The sequence below is a fragment of the Pavona decussata genome, unplaced genomic scaffold, assembly GCF_977016875.1.
Source record: "Pavona decussata unplaced genomic scaffold, jaPavDecu1.1 SCAFFOLD_114, whole genome shotgun sequence".
Taxonomy (NCBI): domain Eukaryota; kingdom Metazoa; phylum Cnidaria; class Anthozoa; order Scleractinia; family Agariciidae; genus Pavona; species Pavona decussata.
The window spans coordinates 1,218,058-1,236,030 of NW_028145528.1; the positions used below are offsets into that span (position 1 = coordinate 1,218,058).

At 39.2% G+C, this 17,973-nt stretch overlaps 4 protein-coding genes across 4 annotated transcripts in view; 2 read left to right on the forward strand and 2 right to left on the reverse strand.

Annotated features, from left to right (window-relative positions):
• The first annotated feature begins 14 nt into the window (after positions 1–14).
• LOC146470066 (serine/threonine-protein phosphatase 2A catalytic subunit beta isoform) lies at positions 15–6,670 on the forward strand. Its single transcript, XM_085122173.1, has 8 exons — positions 15–88; positions 188–308; positions 1,483–1,692; positions 2,871–3,044; positions 3,241–3,330; positions 3,678–3,839; positions 4,283–4,401; positions 5,032–6,670. Exons 2-8 carry the CDS (start codon positions 204–206, stop codon positions 5,102–5,104), a joined length of 933 nt encoding a protein of 310 aa, XP_084978299.1. The 5' UTR covers positions 15–88; positions 188–203; the 3' UTR covers positions 5,105–6,670.
• A 289-nt stretch (positions 6,671–6,959) lies between these two features.
• On the reverse strand, positions 6,960–7,865 carry LOC146470067 (uncharacterized). The gene has a single exon (XM_085122174.1). It carries the CDS (start codon positions 7,838–7,840, stop codon positions 7,094–7,096), a length of 747 nt encoding a protein of 248 aa, XP_084978300.1. The 5' UTR covers positions 7,841–7,865; the 3' UTR covers positions 6,960–7,093.
• A 2,188-nt stretch (positions 7,866–10,053) lies between these two features.
• Positions 10,054–11,009, forward strand: LOC146470068 (uncharacterized). The gene has a single exon (XM_085122176.1). It carries the CDS (start codon positions 10,077–10,079, stop codon positions 10,860–10,862), a length of 786 nt encoding a protein of 261 aa, XP_084978302.1. The 5' UTR covers positions 10,054–10,076; the 3' UTR covers positions 10,863–11,009.
• LOC146470069 (phospholipase D1-like) overlaps positions 10,914–17,973 on the reverse strand; it is a 30,031-nt gene continuing 22,971 nt past the window's right edge. Inside the window, exons 22-29 of the mRNA XM_085122175.1 lie at positions 17,244–17,311; positions 17,093–17,162; positions 16,047–16,120; positions 15,508–15,581; positions 15,144–15,216; positions 14,675–14,722; positions 13,886–13,945; positions 10,914–12,850 (exon numbers count right to left, since the gene is read on the reverse strand). Coding sequence (XP_084978301.1) covers positions 12,686–12,850; positions 13,886–13,945; positions 14,675–14,722; positions 15,144–15,216; positions 15,508–15,581; positions 16,047–16,120; positions 17,093–17,162; positions 17,244–17,311 — 632 coding nt within the window. The 3' untranslated portion in view covers positions 10,914–12,685. The remainder of the gene's footprint in view (positions 12,851–13,885; positions 13,946–14,674; positions 14,723–15,143; positions 15,217–15,507; positions 15,582–16,046; positions 16,121–17,092; positions 17,163–17,243; positions 17,312–17,973) is intronic.

The window sequence follows — 17,973 nt, forward strand, 5'->3', positions numbered from 1 at the left end:
GCATGCCCATATTTGGCATATTACGTACATGTGCCTTCGCCGATGTTGACCGCCATAGTTACTTTGGGACGTTGAAGTAATATACAAGGTAGTTGCGCTTGACGCACACTTTTTTGTGACTTTTTCTCATCTTGCGTCCCTTATACGTACTGAAACCAATAAATTAAACATTCCTCTGACTTCTTAGAACTTGAACGGCGACTATGGTGGACGACAAAGCAACAGCAAAAGATTTAGAATCATGGATCGAGCAGCTAATGGAATGCAAACAGCTCAGCGAAGCTCAAGTGAAAACGCTCTGCGACAAGGTAAACCGGTTTTCTTCATCTTTTTGTAACAGTTCAACTAAGTGGGATTTTTGTTGTGGCTGTGGATGAAAAAAAAGTAAGACGATGACAAATGATTCGAACGTTTTTTAGCGGACTCTTCTGTGCAAAATGAGCTGAATATTCGGCACATGCACCAGTTTAAGTACTTAAATTTACGAAACGGGAAATTGGCTCATTATTATTTCGTAACACGTCGTGAATGTGTACTCTTTTTGTGTTTAATAAATCAAGAGATACTTTTTGAACTTAATCTTTTTTTCAAACTTTCAATTAAAAGCGCTGCTTTGAGGTTAAAAGGCTCTGTCATGCCCAAGAATAGTCGAGTCGTGGTTCATGTTGTCTCCTACGTTGATGCAAGACTGCGTAGGCTGTGTTGAAATGCCTGGTCACTGAAAAAAATCACCCATGATCAAAAAATGTGCTGTTTCTTTTATAATACAATTTTCTTGGCGTTAGAGATGTCTTCACAGCTTCAAAAAGTGTAGTACACGGTTAGATTAGATGACACATTCATCAGTTGGGTTTAGTCTGGTGGTGCCACAGACGTGCATGAAGGCGAAAGGGATAAGCAGGTCCATATATCCTCAAATTCAAATGGGGCCATCTCACAAATTGTTGCACATGAAAAAGTATAAACATTGATTGTTCTCCAAAAGCCTGGTCACCAAATGTCACCTTGACCCCCTTCTAGTTGAAATCCTTTTGTGGGGTTCTGGGTGTGATGTCTTCCCAATGATTTTACATACGCTACAGCTGCGTTAAAGTGTATATGACATTTTTTTTCTAATTTGCTTGATCAAGTCTTGATGTTGTTCTTTATTAAAAATATCAAAAAAAAATTCCTTATCAAATTTTCTCCCCTGCATTTAAGGCATATAAAAACGTCAAATTTCACTTCTGGTGGGATTCTATACCGAGCAAGATGGGAGACTGGGGATATTATAGCTGTGATGTCAATACGGGATCGTTACTTTCGCGGTTCCCCTTACCAGGAGACTAGCAATCCAGAGGTCACAGCCCTACTATCTTTGCCATACATTAACTTGCATCTCTGATTTACACAAGCCTTGTGAACTTTTGTTTTACATGGGTACATGTACATGAAGGTTATTTCAAGGTTGTGAATCTGATTTTAACATTGCTCCTTTTTCAGGCAAAAGAAATTCTCAGCAAGGAATCGAATGTTCAAGACGTGAAATGTCCTGTGACGGTTTGTGGAGATGTACACGGCCAGTTTCATGATCTTATGGAACTATTCAAAATAGGAGGAAAGTCGCCAGATACAAATTATCTATTTATGGGAGACTATGTTGATAGAGGGTACTATTCTGTAGAGACTGTTACTCTCCTAGTTACATTAAAGGTTAGTGAAATATGATATTTTAATATTACAGATGGATTGCATTCTCTGGAATGGCATCTCAGTTTACTATTAGACTTTTGTTTAGTTATCCTTTCTGTTTGTTACTTGACACATCATACATGTTGAATGTCACACTGCGATTTATGCAGATCTTTATGTGCCTGTTCATAAATAATTTAAATTGTGTGTGAGGTTGCAACCTCTTGGCCAAACGTGCAGACATAATGGCTAGCTGTATGCATCACATCATCAAAAGGCCAAAGTAATACTGTTGACACAAGAGCAGTGTTTTTGGTATCAGAATTTACTTCCTTAGGTAAATTTCTTAGGGTGTAAGCATCATAATACTTTGGTAAACACTGCCCGAAACAATGGAAAATCTACTGCATGATTTAGCTCTGTAAACAAGGTCAAGATGACAGATGTATCCATTTGCAGTGGCATGTTTTATTACACATCCAGTTTTCAGATTGTTTTGGTGTCTGGTGGTTGAATGACATTGAAAAATTTTGTTGCCAGGATCCATGAATTTATTCTTATTGAAAACTAAAAAGGCAAGAAACAAATTATGATGTATTCTTCAGTTGTTCGCATTTCAACAATACACATTGAATCAGTTGATTTTGCCAGATCCTATGCAAAATTATTTTGACAGATTGTTTCCTGTTCACCCTTTTCCTTGACAGGTTTTTATGGTGGTTCTCTGAGCCAGTGTAAACAATTTCACAATTTAAATGTAACCTGACTTCAGTGAATGCAAACCCAGTAATCACTCAAGTGTAAACAAAGCATAATTCAACTGCCAGAATTCAGATGAGCTTCTTGCTCTGTAGCTCAAGACATAGCAAATCACTGTGTCATTGACTTGTTTCATGGATTATTTTCTGTTCCTGAGAATGGTAAAAAAATGAAGGGGTGCTTGGAGGGAAGCCCTAAGTGACTTCCAATAAACTGCTACATTCTCCTTCCAAATTGGCATGTATTCACTAGTGAAACAAAAGGAGAATTTGACCTTACATCAAAATCATTTAGGGCCTTGTTCCACACACCCCTTAATATATATGACAGTATCAAAATGAGCTATTCTCTCTCTCAATTTTTTTTTTCAGGCTTTCTTACTGCAACTGCTTACATACATAACTGTTATGGTCTCTCATTTATTGATTCTCTTTTTGTAGGTTCGATTTCCTCACAGAATAACAATTTTGCGTGGTAATCATGAAAGTCGGCAGATCACCCAGGTGTATGGATTTTATGATGAGTGCCTCAGGAAATATGGCAACGCCAATGTTTGGAAATACTTCACAGATTTGTTCGACTTCCTACCATTGACTGCCTTAGTTGATTCCCAGGTAACATTATTTTTTTTTCCATTTACCTTAAAACTCTCTGCAAAGTTGTTGAGAGTTATTTGTATTTTGGCAGGAGAGTATCAGTTGGTATTTTCAGAGCTAATTATAAATGGTGATGTCACTGCTTTCACTTTCTTATAGCTTCAATGGCATAATAAATCAAGACTAAATTGCTTTCCATTGATTTATATCGCAGATCTTTTGCCTTCATGGAGGCCTATCTCCATCGATTGATACACTGGACCACATTAGGGCTCTTGATCGTATCCAGGAAGTTCCACATGAGGTCTGTACATCTTGTTCATGTATAATAGGCAGTTTCTGAGTTGCCATCAGCCTGTCTATCACAGTTTGGGATTGTGTGTAAACTGTTCATGTGAATATCAGTTGAATTTTCGTGTGAATGAAAACTCAGTTCAAAAATCACAAATACACTGTACGTTACGATTTATCTCTTTCTTTTGTTGTTTTGCCCAGTGATTTGAATAGATCACACAATCTTATGATAGTAAGTGATATCATTCTGCAATGATGAGGGCACTTGTCAGATGTATTTTTATATTTGTATGCTGCTGTCTATTCATCGCAGCATTCTTTAACCCTTTTTCTCTTCATTTTCTGTCTCCCTTTTAGGGTCCAATGTGTGATTTGTTGTGGAGTGACCCAGACGACAGGGGTGGCTGGGGCATTTCTCCTCGTGGCGCTGGATACACCTTTGGTCAAGATATATCAGAAACATTTAATCACACCAATGGCCTCACTCTTATTGCAAGAGCTCATCAACTTGTAATGGAGGTTAGAGTTTATTTCCATATGACTTCAGTTAAGCACCCACTGATTGAAGTAATTATCATTCTAAATACTAACATGTTTACTCCAGCTACCACAATAAAATATTACTCTTTCAGCAGCAATTTAATTTGAAAGGAATGTAGCTCAGGATGTCTGTTCTAAAGTTAAGCTTCACTTGTCTGAAGACCCAACATTTTGTCTTGCACCATATGGTTCACAAGCAAACATTAATTTTTTTCTCCGTTTTGTATAAGTCTTTGGAGCATTGCTGGAAAAAAAAACTGCATCTATGAAAAGGTGCAGTTTGGAAGATTTTCTTTTATATTAAATCTTTGGTGAGAGGCTTGTTTTCTAAACCTTCACTCTTCCAAGACATGCCAGTGTATAGCTGGCTATGGTTTTAAATTTCATGTAAGTGAAATCTGTTCTTTGTTTCTCTCTTTCAGGGATACAACTGGTGTCACGATAGAAACGTAGTTACAATATTTAGTGCTCCCAACTACTGTTACAGATGTGGAAATCAAGCTGCCATAATGGAGTTAGACGATGCACTCAAATACTCCTTGTAAGTGTTCTTCAGTTCTTATAAGGAGCTTACTTTTCAGTAAAAATTACAGAGAGATTTAAGGTTCGACGTTTCGGAGTCATCTTGACTCCATTATCAAGAGAAAAAATCAGTTTGTGAACGCGGATATTTAAATAGGCTAGAGCTGAAAATTAACATATTAATAGATGGTCAAACAAATACTTTAGCGCGAATTGAATCAGTTTGCACGTTCAGTTCTGGCTTCAGTTTGCGTATGAATAGCATCTCATGAATGAGGCAATCAAATTTGCTGGTGCATTTCGCAAGAACGTGAAACAGTTCTAAAAAACGCTGTGGTATCTGGTCATTATGTTGAAGATGGTAATGTTTGTAAATTGAAGACGACTTTCTTTTGTGTCCGTCTACGCGCTCATGCAGGTGCCCACGCGTATACCCCACATATCCTGCATCGCACAGGTTACATTTAAATTCGTATACTACGCATTGTTGGTTGACAATGGAGGGCTTGGCTTCTTGCACCTTAAGATCTTCATTGAGTTTTCGACTCACAAACACAGGTTGGATGGCAGTTCTTTTCAGTAGTTGTTAATAATGATTGCAATCATTGCTTTGAAATCACTACTGACTTTAGCTTAATTGTCTTTACAGCCTCCAGTTCGACCCTGCTCCAAGACGAGGAGAGCCTCACGTCACTCGCAGAACACCTGACTACTTTTTGTGATGAGCTGTTCTTGTATAGCTTGGCAGCTGTTTAAAAGTAGTAACTGTTCATCGTCTTTGCCTATGACTATTCGAAGGAAATTGGAGAAAACTTTTCTTTTTCTTTTGTGGTGTACCTGAACCCAAGTACATTGCTCTACAAAAGAGAAGACCAAGAGTTACCTGTAAGAAGAGAGGCAGGAGTAAGAAAAGGGAGGGGGGGAGGTGAACTTTATTTTAAAATAAATTGAGTGGATCCCTTAGGTCTGCCACTGCTCCAGAGCTTTTGTCACTCTTTTTGTGGCAATTTTAATTCATCTTTTCATTTCATTGTTTGAAAGTGTATTCGGTTAAATCATTGTAAAGTCTAAATAACCTAATGTTGCCCTTGCAAGGTGGTCTACTTCCAGAAACAAATTAATATTATAGTACAGTCAAACATTCCAAAGTAGCCGTCTTTGTCAAGTGACCGCTGCTCTTGTCCTTGGTCTGTTGTGAGCAAGAAGAGGGCAAGGAATCAGTTGCGCCGTTCACATGCAAACAGTTAGATTTTCGTCTTCTTTCAGAAACTATTGTGTTCAAACAGTGGCGGGTGAATGAGTGACAGTTTTTGCAAATTGTTGTTAGATGATGATGATCAATTTTTTGATTTTTTTTGTTTCCTTTGCTATGATGTGCTTAGAAAGCTGAAACCTTAAGCTTTTTTGTCAAGGTTCAAAGCAAAACCCTGGCCTGCAGATAGCTGTCTTTTATTTTCTTCTGTCCAGACCCAATGCAGGAAGAAAATACAAGGAGCCTGCATTCTGGCCAGCAACATCCCTGCCAAAAATTGTGCACTCAGTGCAACTGCTACTGCAATGAAAGCGGCTTGTTAATTTGATGTATAATAGCTTCAGACACCATGGCCCGGTTGTTTGAAAGCCGATTAAAAGTTAATCGAGGTTTTCATCTCGCCGGTTAAAATGGTTTTAAAGGCTAATGTCAAGCTAAAGGTGAAGAAAAGTCTACGTCAATACTGAAGGACAAAAATCTTTTAGAAGAATCTTCATTGATTTAATAGTAATTAAACTCGCATCAAAGTTCACGTTAATCCAGGATTAGCTTAATCGGAATTCGAACAACTGGGCCCTGCAGTCTAACGGTGTATCCATGGAAACTAATCTGCAAGCAAACTGCTCTTCAAATATTATTGGCCGTTTAGGCCCCAATATCAACATCTCTGTTTTCCGTCTCTCTCATGGTGTTAATAATTTATTGGGAGAATTTGCTTAGGCGTTGCTAGATTTTATTTTAGTGATTTTGTAAGTAGAAGTTAGATGTTGATCACAATTGGGGCTTAAAGGGTGAAGAAACTATTATCCAGTGTCTAGTGGGGCTGAGAGGCTAAATGAAATTTCTCTTTTTAAATTGTTGCGAGTGATGACTAATCGTGTAAAATCTGTTGAAATCAGTTTATGAGATGAGACGAGATGAGATGATATTTAGTTACAGGTTCATAACTTAACCAATAGTGCATTAAATTCAGGAGATTGTAGACTAAATCCTGGTGTATTTTAACCCTGGTCATTAAAATGCTATTAAGTGCAAATTTGTGGGGGTTTTTTTCTTGTTGTTGTTGTTTTGTTGTGCAAATGATCAATTTTCGTTGTTGGTATGATTCCTTTCACTTTCATCAATGTCCCCCGACTGATGTTAAATTTCCTTCGAACAAAAATTACTGAACTTGGCATTTCGAGTTAGATTTCCCCAATTTGAGATTTCAGACTTGATACACAGAGCCACAGCGACCGATTGCCTCGACTCACAGGGTAGCTGAAAGTTGATCATTCGCACACTAAAATGTATAAATCATTCCATCAATGGTCCCTGCGAGTTGAGTCATTTTAGGCTAGCGAAACCGATAGCTTAAACGAACAAAAAAAAAACATTGAGAAGTATTTTAGCAGCGTGGCATATTGCCTATCGGCTAATTTCCAATACTTTAATGAGACTTGGGTGTCTCGTGTGATCTTCAAACAGAATCCTTTGTCGTATCATATATTATTTTTGCCATTCTGTCGTAGGCTGGAGCAGTCAAGTGAACACCATCACTACATAACATTTGGTCTCGAGGAAGTAACATTTTCTTGTCAAGATCAGCAAGGAGAACCTTCCCCGCCAAATTTGCGGCAAAATTTCTGATCCTTTCATTCACTTTCATTCTGACCTCCAATACTGGAGGTATTTGACTCGTTGCTCTCACCTTCTCGCACGTTAAGGCGGGAATTGTCATGGCAACGGTTTTAGCCCCCGATCTGTGAGCCAACGTGTGGAGTTGATGAATAGCATTAAATATAGCAAACTCGTCTTTTAGTTTGTTCTTCTCTGTAGGTGCCCATATGCTCGGCATGCTGATCAAATCATTTGTCCCACCTAAAATGATAACCCAGTCGTATTTCACGGCCGCTCCTCGCAGAATGCCCCAAAGCCGCCGAGTCATTTCTTCTTGAACTTTTTCTCCTGCAACTCCTGCGTTGTAGAGCACAATATGGCGATGCCCTGAACGATCCTTTGTCCCCGTACTCTGGTTATTGTAGTCAAAATACTGTTGAAGCTTTTCCGTGTATGGGTGAGGCACTGAGCTTGTCAACCCGAAAGTCAAGGAATCACCGAAACATAAAATCCTGACAACTTTGCGTCTTTGGTTTAAAGCCATGTGAGATAACAAAAGGGTATACTGCGCGACTAAGAGACATCTAAACATTGCAAAAATAAACATATCGAGAAATGTTACCAGTACTGAGTCTTTCTGGACCACATGCCATGAGATTCCAGCATCGGTCTCGATCTTTGTGAGAACTCCAAGCCGCCGTACAATTTGTACGTTTTTACCACCTTAGCTATGTGCTTTCAGTCAACTTGTTAAAATCAACGTAAGCAGACAATGAAATGGGCGATCACACGTCACACAACCTATTTATTTTATTGATAGATCATAAGTGGCACCTGTATTTTATGCTTTGATAGTGATCTTGTTTCTCTAAACATAGTCACGCCTGGTTGTTTAATCACGATATCCACGAAAATAGCTAGCCTTACAGTCAACCCAGGTCAAGCGTGAACGATATTTTTGAAATTTGAACGGAGTTTTGAAATTCACATGTCAGTTTTCAAAATCGCCAACGAGATTTCAGAGTTCCCGTATAAATTTCCCTAGCTTATTGACAGTATAAAGCTATGAATTTTTCTTTACATTGCAAAAGTGAATATTCCAAGAATAACAATTGTTTCCCAAGTATTTTGAATCTTTTTTTCAGTTAATGCGTCTTTTTCGGAACGACTTCCTGAGAGATGTCCAACATTCCATTCACACGTCGGACATTACAGAGAGAAATTCGAATGTTCATTTCATTCTTGGAATTACTGTTCACGCGTGACCTGGATTGACTGTAAATTTTTTTGTAAATAAATTGAATGTTACTTGGTTTGCAAAGTGCCTTACACTTTATATTCCCCATTTCCCATTGACTACAAAGGCAGTTAAAGCAGGGGACTGCTGTCAAACGGCCTTGTGCTCAGGTTCCCTTCGGCTAAGACGGACAGGTGGCACTGAGGGGAGTCCAGTAGGGGGTATCTAAAATTTACCTGGGTCCGGGAGGAAATTTGAACCTAAATTCGTTTGGCCCGGCCAAACAATTGCAACATCATCCAACATTGTTGGACGATGTTGCACAGTGTTAAACTAGACATGCAACACTTAGGCTCAAGGGTGTGGGACCAAAATCTACCCAGAATCCATAGAAAACAAACCCAAAAAATGGCGAGAGACCGATCGACCTCTGCAGTTTCCCTAGTTCTTTGCCCTTTCTCTTTTTATCTGAGTAGATATTGCTCGTGTTTAAGCTTCCTTCGTTGAGAGATTCAAAACTTTGATCGTTCGTCATCCTGTAGCTTTAACACTCACACAGCAACGCACGCGCGAAGCAAATATAAATAATAAATCATCGCCATGGATACAGTGGGCATGAATGTTGAACACGTGGCCAAACGAATGCAACAAGGAAATCTTGGACGATGTTGAAGACGATGTTTCATGGAAATCAAACTTCGTCCAACATCATCTAACATCATACAACTGATGATGGCCAAACGAGTGCAACATGTTGGACTCAACAATGTTGGACGATGTTTCATGAACAAGTTGCATCCGTTTGGTCGGGCCTTTAAGTGTCAGGTTGACGTCTTTTCTTCTTTTCTACAAGTGGTTTAATCCATGGACAAATTCAAAAAAAAAAAAAATTAAGAAATTTGTAATTTTATTGAACTTTGATCGGCGTTCGTGCAAAAGTGTTGCTAGATCCTAAACCGCAAATGACTGAACTGTCTTTTGTTAGAAAATCAGAGCATTTGAGCCACTACCGGTCAGCTTTTTTCCTCGCTGAGTTTGGATTATTCTGAGACTTGTGCGCAATTAAGAAAGGCGTGTCTACTTGTTTGCTCACAAACGAGCAGAGATGAAAGTAATTGCTGTTTAATTTTTACTGACGAATAATCAATGTATTCAACATGATTCAATTATACCTAGGAAAGATTCGCAGCTATGTAAACGTCTGTATACTGAGAAGCTGAAAAGTGTAATATTTCGATTCTCTCGAGGTGAAATCCGAGGTTGCCGTAGGGTGACCGTTTTTCGTGGTTTTCTGCCGTTATATGGAATATTAAAGAAAAACTACAGACTCTATATCCTTCAGTTACTTACCTAGGTCTTCAAACTGACAAAGTATGAGCGAAATCGATTTTTTGACCGTAGCCACGATTTCTTTGATTTTTACTGACAATCACTCTTAATTCCTGTTGTGAAACTTAACCAATGGCGGTCACCAATAGCCTATTTTGAATTCTTATAGGGATTACCGCTGTACGTTCCCCGTTCCCGGTTCCCCGTTCCTCGTTTTAGTAACATCCGAGCGAACAATAAATTCATCCGTTGCTACTCGTGCTTGATTGTCGTCAACATGTTCAACAAACTGTGGACCAAGCAACGCTTTGTACCCCTGCGCTATGTGTTGTTGGTAATACTCGTTTGTTTTATTTTAGTCGCTTTAAGGTCCCTTAAGCGATCAAGACAGCTGTCAGGAACGGAAAATGTGATTCGGATTTTGTGTTTTGGCGATTCTTTGACTGCGGGTACCCTGAACAGACAGTTGGAACAAACTAAATTATCAAAAACACGCCATCCATATTCATTGACACTACAACAACGCTTTGATTTTCACGATCACACGGTCCTTGGACGGGCCATAAGACCTATCTTCGAAGTCCACAACGCAGGTATCCCAGGCGAGCGAGTACTCGATCAAATGCTGCCGCGTTTAACGCAAATCCTTCAAGATGCGAGGACTGGATACAGTTGGGTGATTATTCTCGGAGGTACAAACGACTTACGAAATTACCGAAATATGTCTTTTCTGGGCGATTACAAGTCTATTTCCCACGCTTTAACAAACCTTCATAATATAACCCATAATTACGGAGCGAGGACTGTCGCCGTTACTATTCCGGACAGGGAATGTATAGGCGCTGGGACATGTTATTATTTAAAGAAAGCACAGTACAAAATAAATGAACTGCTGCGAGATTTCGCCGCCAAAAACAAAGGGAAAGTGATTCTAGCTGATTTAGCGAGCGAGATTTTTCTTCCTCGCGATGCAAGCCTCTGGAGTGACTGGGTGCATTTAACTGCAAAAGGGTACGACAAGATGGCGGAAATAATTTACAATTCAATGAGTGAATATGTTTGAGAAAGACTCCGTGTTCTGAGCTTTGAGACGAGAAGACATAATTCAGATAATTTATACCATGAATAATGGGATATTGATTATGACGTCATCTAAAAATAATAGTACTCCTCCTCATTTCCTTCTCAAATAAACTGCTAATTCTGCGTACACTATACTAAACTCTCTCGTGATCATGTGTTTCAGTGAATGAAAGCCTATCGCAGTTCTATGAGCAAACAAAGCCCGAAAAACTGTTCAGGCTTGACTTCTTCGACTGACCGGTGAAACGCTCAACACAACTGAGCCGGAGCTGGCGTGTGTTTCTCAACTGAAACTCCCGAGAGCATTTTGGACCCGAAAAACTATTTTACCTGCACTGACAATGTTTATTGCTAGAAATTTGATTTTTTTATATAATTTTGAAAGCTAAAATGTTGAAAACTTTCAAATATCAAGAAACACATTGTGAAAGTTTGAACAAAAAGCTACCACCACGCGACGCGCTTTACCGTGGCCACCCAACAAACTTTTTTTTTTCCAGTTAGCCATAAAATACAAACGACATGTTTCAATAATTCATTGTTGCGTCACTTGCCTGTTGGACTTTGCAAGGAGGCGTGACCGTTAATCAAATTCGCGTATCCTGGTTGGCCAACTTGTAAAAAAAACTTTGTTGGGTGGCCACGGTAAGGCGCTCGCGAAAATAATACCAAGTAACCAGTTTTGCACGATTTTCACGGATTCTAATCCCCGCAAAAATAAAAGGGATGAAAGGTAAAAAGGAATTTGTACCCCCTCGCAAGAAAAAATTCAATGACCTTTGTCAATGGCTTTCGTCTATAATTTATAGACGAAAATAAATTTGTTCTGAGAAGCACTTTATATCAAACTGCTCGCTGAAAATGTCTTCCTAGGCTATAAAAATGTAAGCCCCTCCAATGAAAAATACATCAGTACTCAATATATTAATTTAAATTATAAAAACCTCAATAAATATCTTATCTTTTTCAAAACTTGTGAATTTCGACGGTCAGACGCTACTGTACAAAAAGTTAAAAATACAAATCCTAACTAAACCTTTCCCTTATATTATTAGTGTGGTTTTCAATCGAGTGTCGTAAAACCAAAACAAAGTAATTACTCTGGCGAGTGAGCTGGCGAGTCACAACAAATGTGAACAGTGCAACGAGCCAATCAGAGTTCGAAGCAAATACGTGTAACCGGCGCCAAGCGCGGGAAAACGCGTGCAAGCAAGTCACGATTGGTTTTGGTTTTTGTTCCTGATTGGTTGAGAAACATGCTCAAGTTTTCCTAACCAATCACAAACCGTAGTAAAACAAAACCAAAGCAGACTCGATTTACGCCGACACAATTGAAAACTGCTCTATAGAAATGCAAAACGATCACAGTAAAAGAGTCCAGAAACCAGAAAAAAACAACAAAAACATGCAATACTGATATTTCAGTTTCAGTGTTTCAGACACTTAAAAAATCAAAACAAAACTGCAAGCGAAATTTAAATAATTTGAAATAATTTGATTCTATTCCGGCGTTACCCTTTCTATTTTTGTGTTGTTCCAGCACATGATCAATGTCAGTTTAAAAACTAAGAAATGCAGATAAACATCTAAGTAAAATTGCTAACTGAATTTTCCTATTTGGAGCCTCAGCTAAAACTAGTTACCATTTAAACCGACTGTAATGGCTTTTTAAAAAGAGTGGTCTGGTTTAACGGTAATGTCATCTCTAACTCATAATGAATTCCACTTTAGTCTAACAACAACAGCAGCACAACTAACATCATGCACCTATGTTAAATTTTAGTCGAGCCAGGCCATAAATATTCACGTAAAAACTCCTTCCGGTACCATATATTCTGAGGAACCAATGGGCGGCCGAAGGTCTTCTTTCTCTAAAAAGTGAAGGGGCAGTTGAACCAGGTAGCCTCTGGTGTCCCGCAGACGAGCACGAGCTTCTCCTGGGTTCTCTGTGGCAAGGGCTTTGCGGCTCTGAAACAATTAAGAATTCTACAGATTGAGTAACTGAAGGCATGCTCACATCACAGTTCAAACAGGAATCGATTGTCGAATTGTCACAATTCGAAATGTCATCACGTCCAAACTCATCCTCTAATTCAATCTCAAAATGTAGCATCTTTTGGCCTCTTTCCATCAGTAAAAACCAGTAATTAGCTGCGTTTGCAAGGACCACCGCGACAAAATAAAAGTACCGGTCCCTGTAGTGAAGGATCTAATCAGCAAAAAAATTGTACAACAAATAATCTAAAAAAGAGCAAGGCTGATTTCACGGTAAGGAAATTTGAAAATACAACTGGTCATGCTCAATAGGCATGAGCAAAATAGCTAACGTCACAACGTGGAAAACGAAAACAAAACACGTAACAATGAGAAATTAACATAACTTAGGAGGATGAAAGACGGGAAAAATGTTCATGTCTCATCTCTCCTATTAAGACCTATTAAGACCTACGCAAAACTAGAGAGGCATACCTCTTTAACGTTTTTGTTTATGTAACTTTACCCTATGTTTTTCAGGTATCTATTGTAACTGTTTTAAAATTGTAACGTCTCTTGCCACAGGGTCATTCTCAAACATACCCTTAAGAAGAAAGGCCGTGCCTTTCGAAATATTGAAAAAATACTCTTTCCATCAACTCTTAATGACGAGCAAATGAAAGGAGGAAGATAACTTTACATATACTTCATTTAGTTTGAGTAGCTTGCAATGAAGTTTTCCGAAGGAACGAGGCTTATTTCCGTCTGATGCTCGTCTTTGCGTCTCCGCAAAACAAAATTTCCCTCTGCTGGCAAAATACCGTCAGCAATGCAGGTCACACTTCATTTAGTCGTAACTGAAGTGTGAAAATTCCTTCAGTGTTTACATTGATTTCAATTTGATGTCGACAGCTGTGTACAGGAAAACCTCTCTGTCATGTCTTTCACCCAAACTCGTTCTCAGGCCCACTTCTTTTAACCCCCCAGATTTGAAGAAGTGAGAACCTGGGCGCTAGTTTGGTGTCTTACCTTGTATGTGTTCAGATCAGCAAACGAGCGAACTTGGTCGGTTGGAATACAATGGAATACCTGTTAAGACAGAAATTCTTCCAGTTCTTCCTGTCTCCATCGATCATAGCAAGAACTGATCAAATATAACCATATTTGAAATTTCACATTGCAAGCAATTCATGTTATGACATAACTTGTGTCGTTCGTTTCACTTTCGCGAGTAAGATGAATTTTTTAAATGCACAGTTTGAGACATTACATCATGATAACAAACAATCAGTGAAAGTTTGAAGAGCAGCTACAAGAATTGCACGTTAACGTTTGTTACAAAGTAGTCAGCTTGACGTTTTTTTTAATAAGTTGGACTGGTTACTGCACAGGTTTTCACTGAAAGTCTCATAAAATCCCGGCTCTATGATGAAAAAATAATTTAATCTATAACCGGAAAATCTTACAGTGGAACATGCCTTGAGGACTCCCACGTTTCACTTTCTGGTCCGAAGCCCCTCCCTTCGCTTTCATATAGTATCGTTTGCTGTTTCGAACAGGTGAACATCTTAAAAGCATGACAAAGTAAAGCAATAAGCAGTAAAAAGAATTGAAAAAATTCAGTTATGTTACAGGCTCGTTCGTACCAAAGAGTCACCGACTTCGGTTCAGTCCAACGATGTTAAAATATTTAGTTCTTGTTAAAAAAGAGAAGGTCCATTCGAAAGGATTTTTTTCTCTTTCAATTTATGACAAAGAAAAGAAGGGATTTCTTTTCCAATTTGTAACACGTAATAATGGATGGAAAACACCTCTCACCTCATCATAAATTTCCGTGTTTCTCTTCGCTGTCGCCATCCAAATATCCTACATTAAGAAAGAAATAAAAACCACAGCTATCTATGGGGCCGTCAGACCTAAAGGGGTGTTAAAAAAATTGGAAGCCGAACTTCACTCTGAGGTTTGTAACTTATTAATAATGATTTCCGTATTATTTCGAAACAAGAGGATTTTTTAACGTAACCATGGACGAGATTAGCGTTGGTTAGTTGCTGTACTCCCAGTCGTCCAGAGTGCATTCAGCTCGGTGACGTCATCGCTCAGAACACGTGACCCGAATGGGTTGACCGCGGAACTAGGACTAAGGGTCGGACTAAGGTAAATGTTGGTTAGATCGCCTTTACACCCTAGCCTAGTCATACCTTCGAGTCAAATAATTTTAACCACCCTTCTTACTCAACGTATGAGAGTGAATATGTGTCACAGATCATGGATTTACATGGCTCACCTGGTAAAAACTATCCGAAACAACATCTCTGATGTCCTCATCGGAAGGAGTGTCTAATAGACCTAGGTGCTCCCTAAAATCCAAAAACAAAAAAAAGATAGCCGAGTGAATAACCCACATTATATGTTCACAAATACCGAATCAGCGTTGCTTTCTGAAGCATGATGCTCTCTGCCTTTGTTTTATCTCGCCAGAGTGCTTTTACCAACACTGTTTCTGTGAACTTCGAAGTACATCGAGACACTCTTTCGTAGTAGACAATTTGCATCGTTTACCCGTTATGTTTTAAAACGTTTTAATTCTTCAAAGCAAACCAAGATGTTGGTTATAGTACAACCTTTCAAGCAAATTATTGATTCTTTACCTGAATAATTTTGTTCTTAGGCTGAAGGCAAACTGGCCAGCTTGATAATCCTTGCCATCCATCATGGACGGCACCTGATGGAAAGAGAACAGTGTTATTAGAATAGTTCCCAATTGGGAGAGTAACAAAGCCAATTAGATCACTTGTCAGTAGCTAGCCAATCACAACAGTCGAAAACATCATCATCATCATTGTTACTATCCGCGCCAGAAAGCGCATAAGGCCGCAGTCAAAAAACATCACAATGATTCATTAAGACCTGGAATCAATCCACATAACAGACTACAACTGCGAAAAAACACATGCGCACAAGCGACGATTGGCTGACAAGTGGGCGCAACCTTTTTAACCAATCATAACAAGACAGCACAATAGAAAACGGGAATCGCTTGAACACTCAACTGCAAAAAGGCTCTATCGGCGTGGCTATTATAGTATTCTGTTATTTTGTACTACAAACACAGCCGCCGGGGGCGATGAGAGGCGGCTTTTTCGTAGGAGAACAACATTCTCAAATCAGTAATGTTCTCGTCACTTACGAATTCTTTGTCTTTTACAACAGCAGCTATTTCCGAATCTCTCTTTCCCAGCATGCTACGGTCATTGATATTGGCTAAATAAAAACAAAACCAAGTTACGTAAAGTACAAGCTCAATAAATCATACAGCGCGAAAATGCGGACAACACACCTATGATATTAAATCCTTGCAGTCCTGAACTTTCAAAAGAAAATGCCAGTCACTTGCGGTTTTCACCACAGCCTGCCTTACACTGCTTTGACCTCCGTTACATTCAGCTACGTAACTAAAACGTATGAACATGGGCCTCACTGGCTACATTTTGTGTGCCTCGCTTAACGTACTTTAAAGTAAATTTTGTGCAACAATATTCTTTTGATTGTGGAATCCTGGCAATGCCATACTTTTAACGAAGCTGAATTAAGCCCGGTAAAAGCTCCTTCAAACAGTCATGCACCTATCAATCCTAAATGTTGACACTGAACACATTGGTTACAAACAGGAGCCCATCATCAAAACCTGTTACAATTACGGGGAAGAGTTGAACTGACTTAAAGTGCCTATGAAGTAAAAAAAAATTTCCCCGACGAAACGAAATTGTAGAGGAAATGAGGAAATGAGGAAACGAAATTGTAGAGAAAATGCGATAGAAAACATAATAAGGCGCTTTTTTAGCCGTACAAAGTAGCCCAAAATGAGGAAAATAGTGTCCCGGGGACTGGAAACCAGTTTAGCGTTTGATGACGTAGGAAATGCCTCAGATATTTGTTTACAACACACCCGAAATTTATCGCTAAAATTTTCGTATTCGTGGTTTCCCTCCCAAAAAAGGTCGGACAGTGACGAAGTAATATCCTTTACCGAATCTGTTTCTGACGAATGTCTGTCAGAGTCACGCGATTCAGGCGAAACTGAAGTTGAAAGTTGGAATCGTTCCACCCTATAGATGACCCATTAGCCCACATCAGCGATTTGGGCATCAAGGTGGAGACTTGTAAACTAAACTAGTTTACAAGTCCATGCACAGCATCTGCCCACCCCTCTCCCAGCCTCAGTTGTCTCAGTACCTGAACCAATGATGACTGTATTATCATCAACAATCATCATCTTGCTGTGAACATACACCAGCTCTGTCACCTGTCAATCAAACAAAACACTAGTCACGTGAGGTCACTTCAGAACACGTGTTAAAAAGTATGCTGTTTATGATGTACTCACAGGCGTCCCATGTATTTCTGAATGTGTTCTCAGTCCATAGAAGGAGATGTACTTGGAGGGATCACCGACTGATGACAAAAAAACAACAAACCATGAAAGAGTTTAAAATATGTACACGGGTATTTTAAACAGATACACAGTAAAAAGTCATATCAGTGTGATATGCGGTGAACTGAGGTGCTTTTACGATACTATTTTGCACTAACCATCAAGCTGGGAAATTTAAGCGTTGGTGTATTATTCTTTTCTTCAAACATTCTCACCCTCCAAATATTAATCTGAACAAAAGTTACTTAGAGCGGTTTTCAATTGGGTGTCAAAAGTAATTTCGCGCTTGCTTTGGTTTTACTTTACTAGCCGACTCTATGATTGGTTGGCAAAGTTCGCGCCATTTACTCAACCAATGGGAAGCCAAACCAAAACCAATCGTGCTTGGTCGCACGCGATTTCCCGCGCTTGACGCAGGTTGCATGTATTTGCTTCGAGTTCTGATTGGCTGATTATGCGGTTTACACCTGTTGTGATAAACCAGAGAAATTACTTTGGTTTTGGTTTTACAACACTCAATTGAAATCCGCTCTATCCAGTAAGTGCCACTCAGTCAGGAATACGTGGGATTCCTGAGGTCACAAACAAAGTTCCCACTTAGATTATGATTCTTGCAATTGCTTTCAATTCTCTCCAATTCCTACCGCCTTGTTCCTTCTAAGTAACTTTCCTGCGTTTCTAT

Excerpts from the sequence above, each read along its gene's own strand:
- LOC146470068 (XM_085122176.1), top strand. The coding sequence starts at position 10,077 with ATGTTCAACAAACTGTGGACCAAGCAACGCTTTGTACCCCTGCGCTAT.
- LOC146470066 (XM_085122173.1), top strand. The coding sequence starts at position 204 with ATGGTGGACGACAAAGCAACAGCAAAAGATTTAGAATCATGGATCGAG. Across the intron at positions 309-1,482 it reads TGAAAACGCTCTGCGACAAG|GCAAAAGAAATTCTCAGCAA; the intron begins GTAAACCGGTTT and ends CTCCTTTTTCAG. Across the intron at positions 1,693-2,870 it reads CTCTCCTAGTTACATTAAAG|GTTCGATTTCCTCACAGAAT; the intron begins GTTAGTGAAATA and ends CTCTTTTTGTAG.
- LOC146470067 (XM_085122174.1), bottom strand. The coding sequence starts at position 7,840 with ATGTTTATTTTTGCAATGTTTAGATGTCTCTTAGTCGCGCAGTATACC.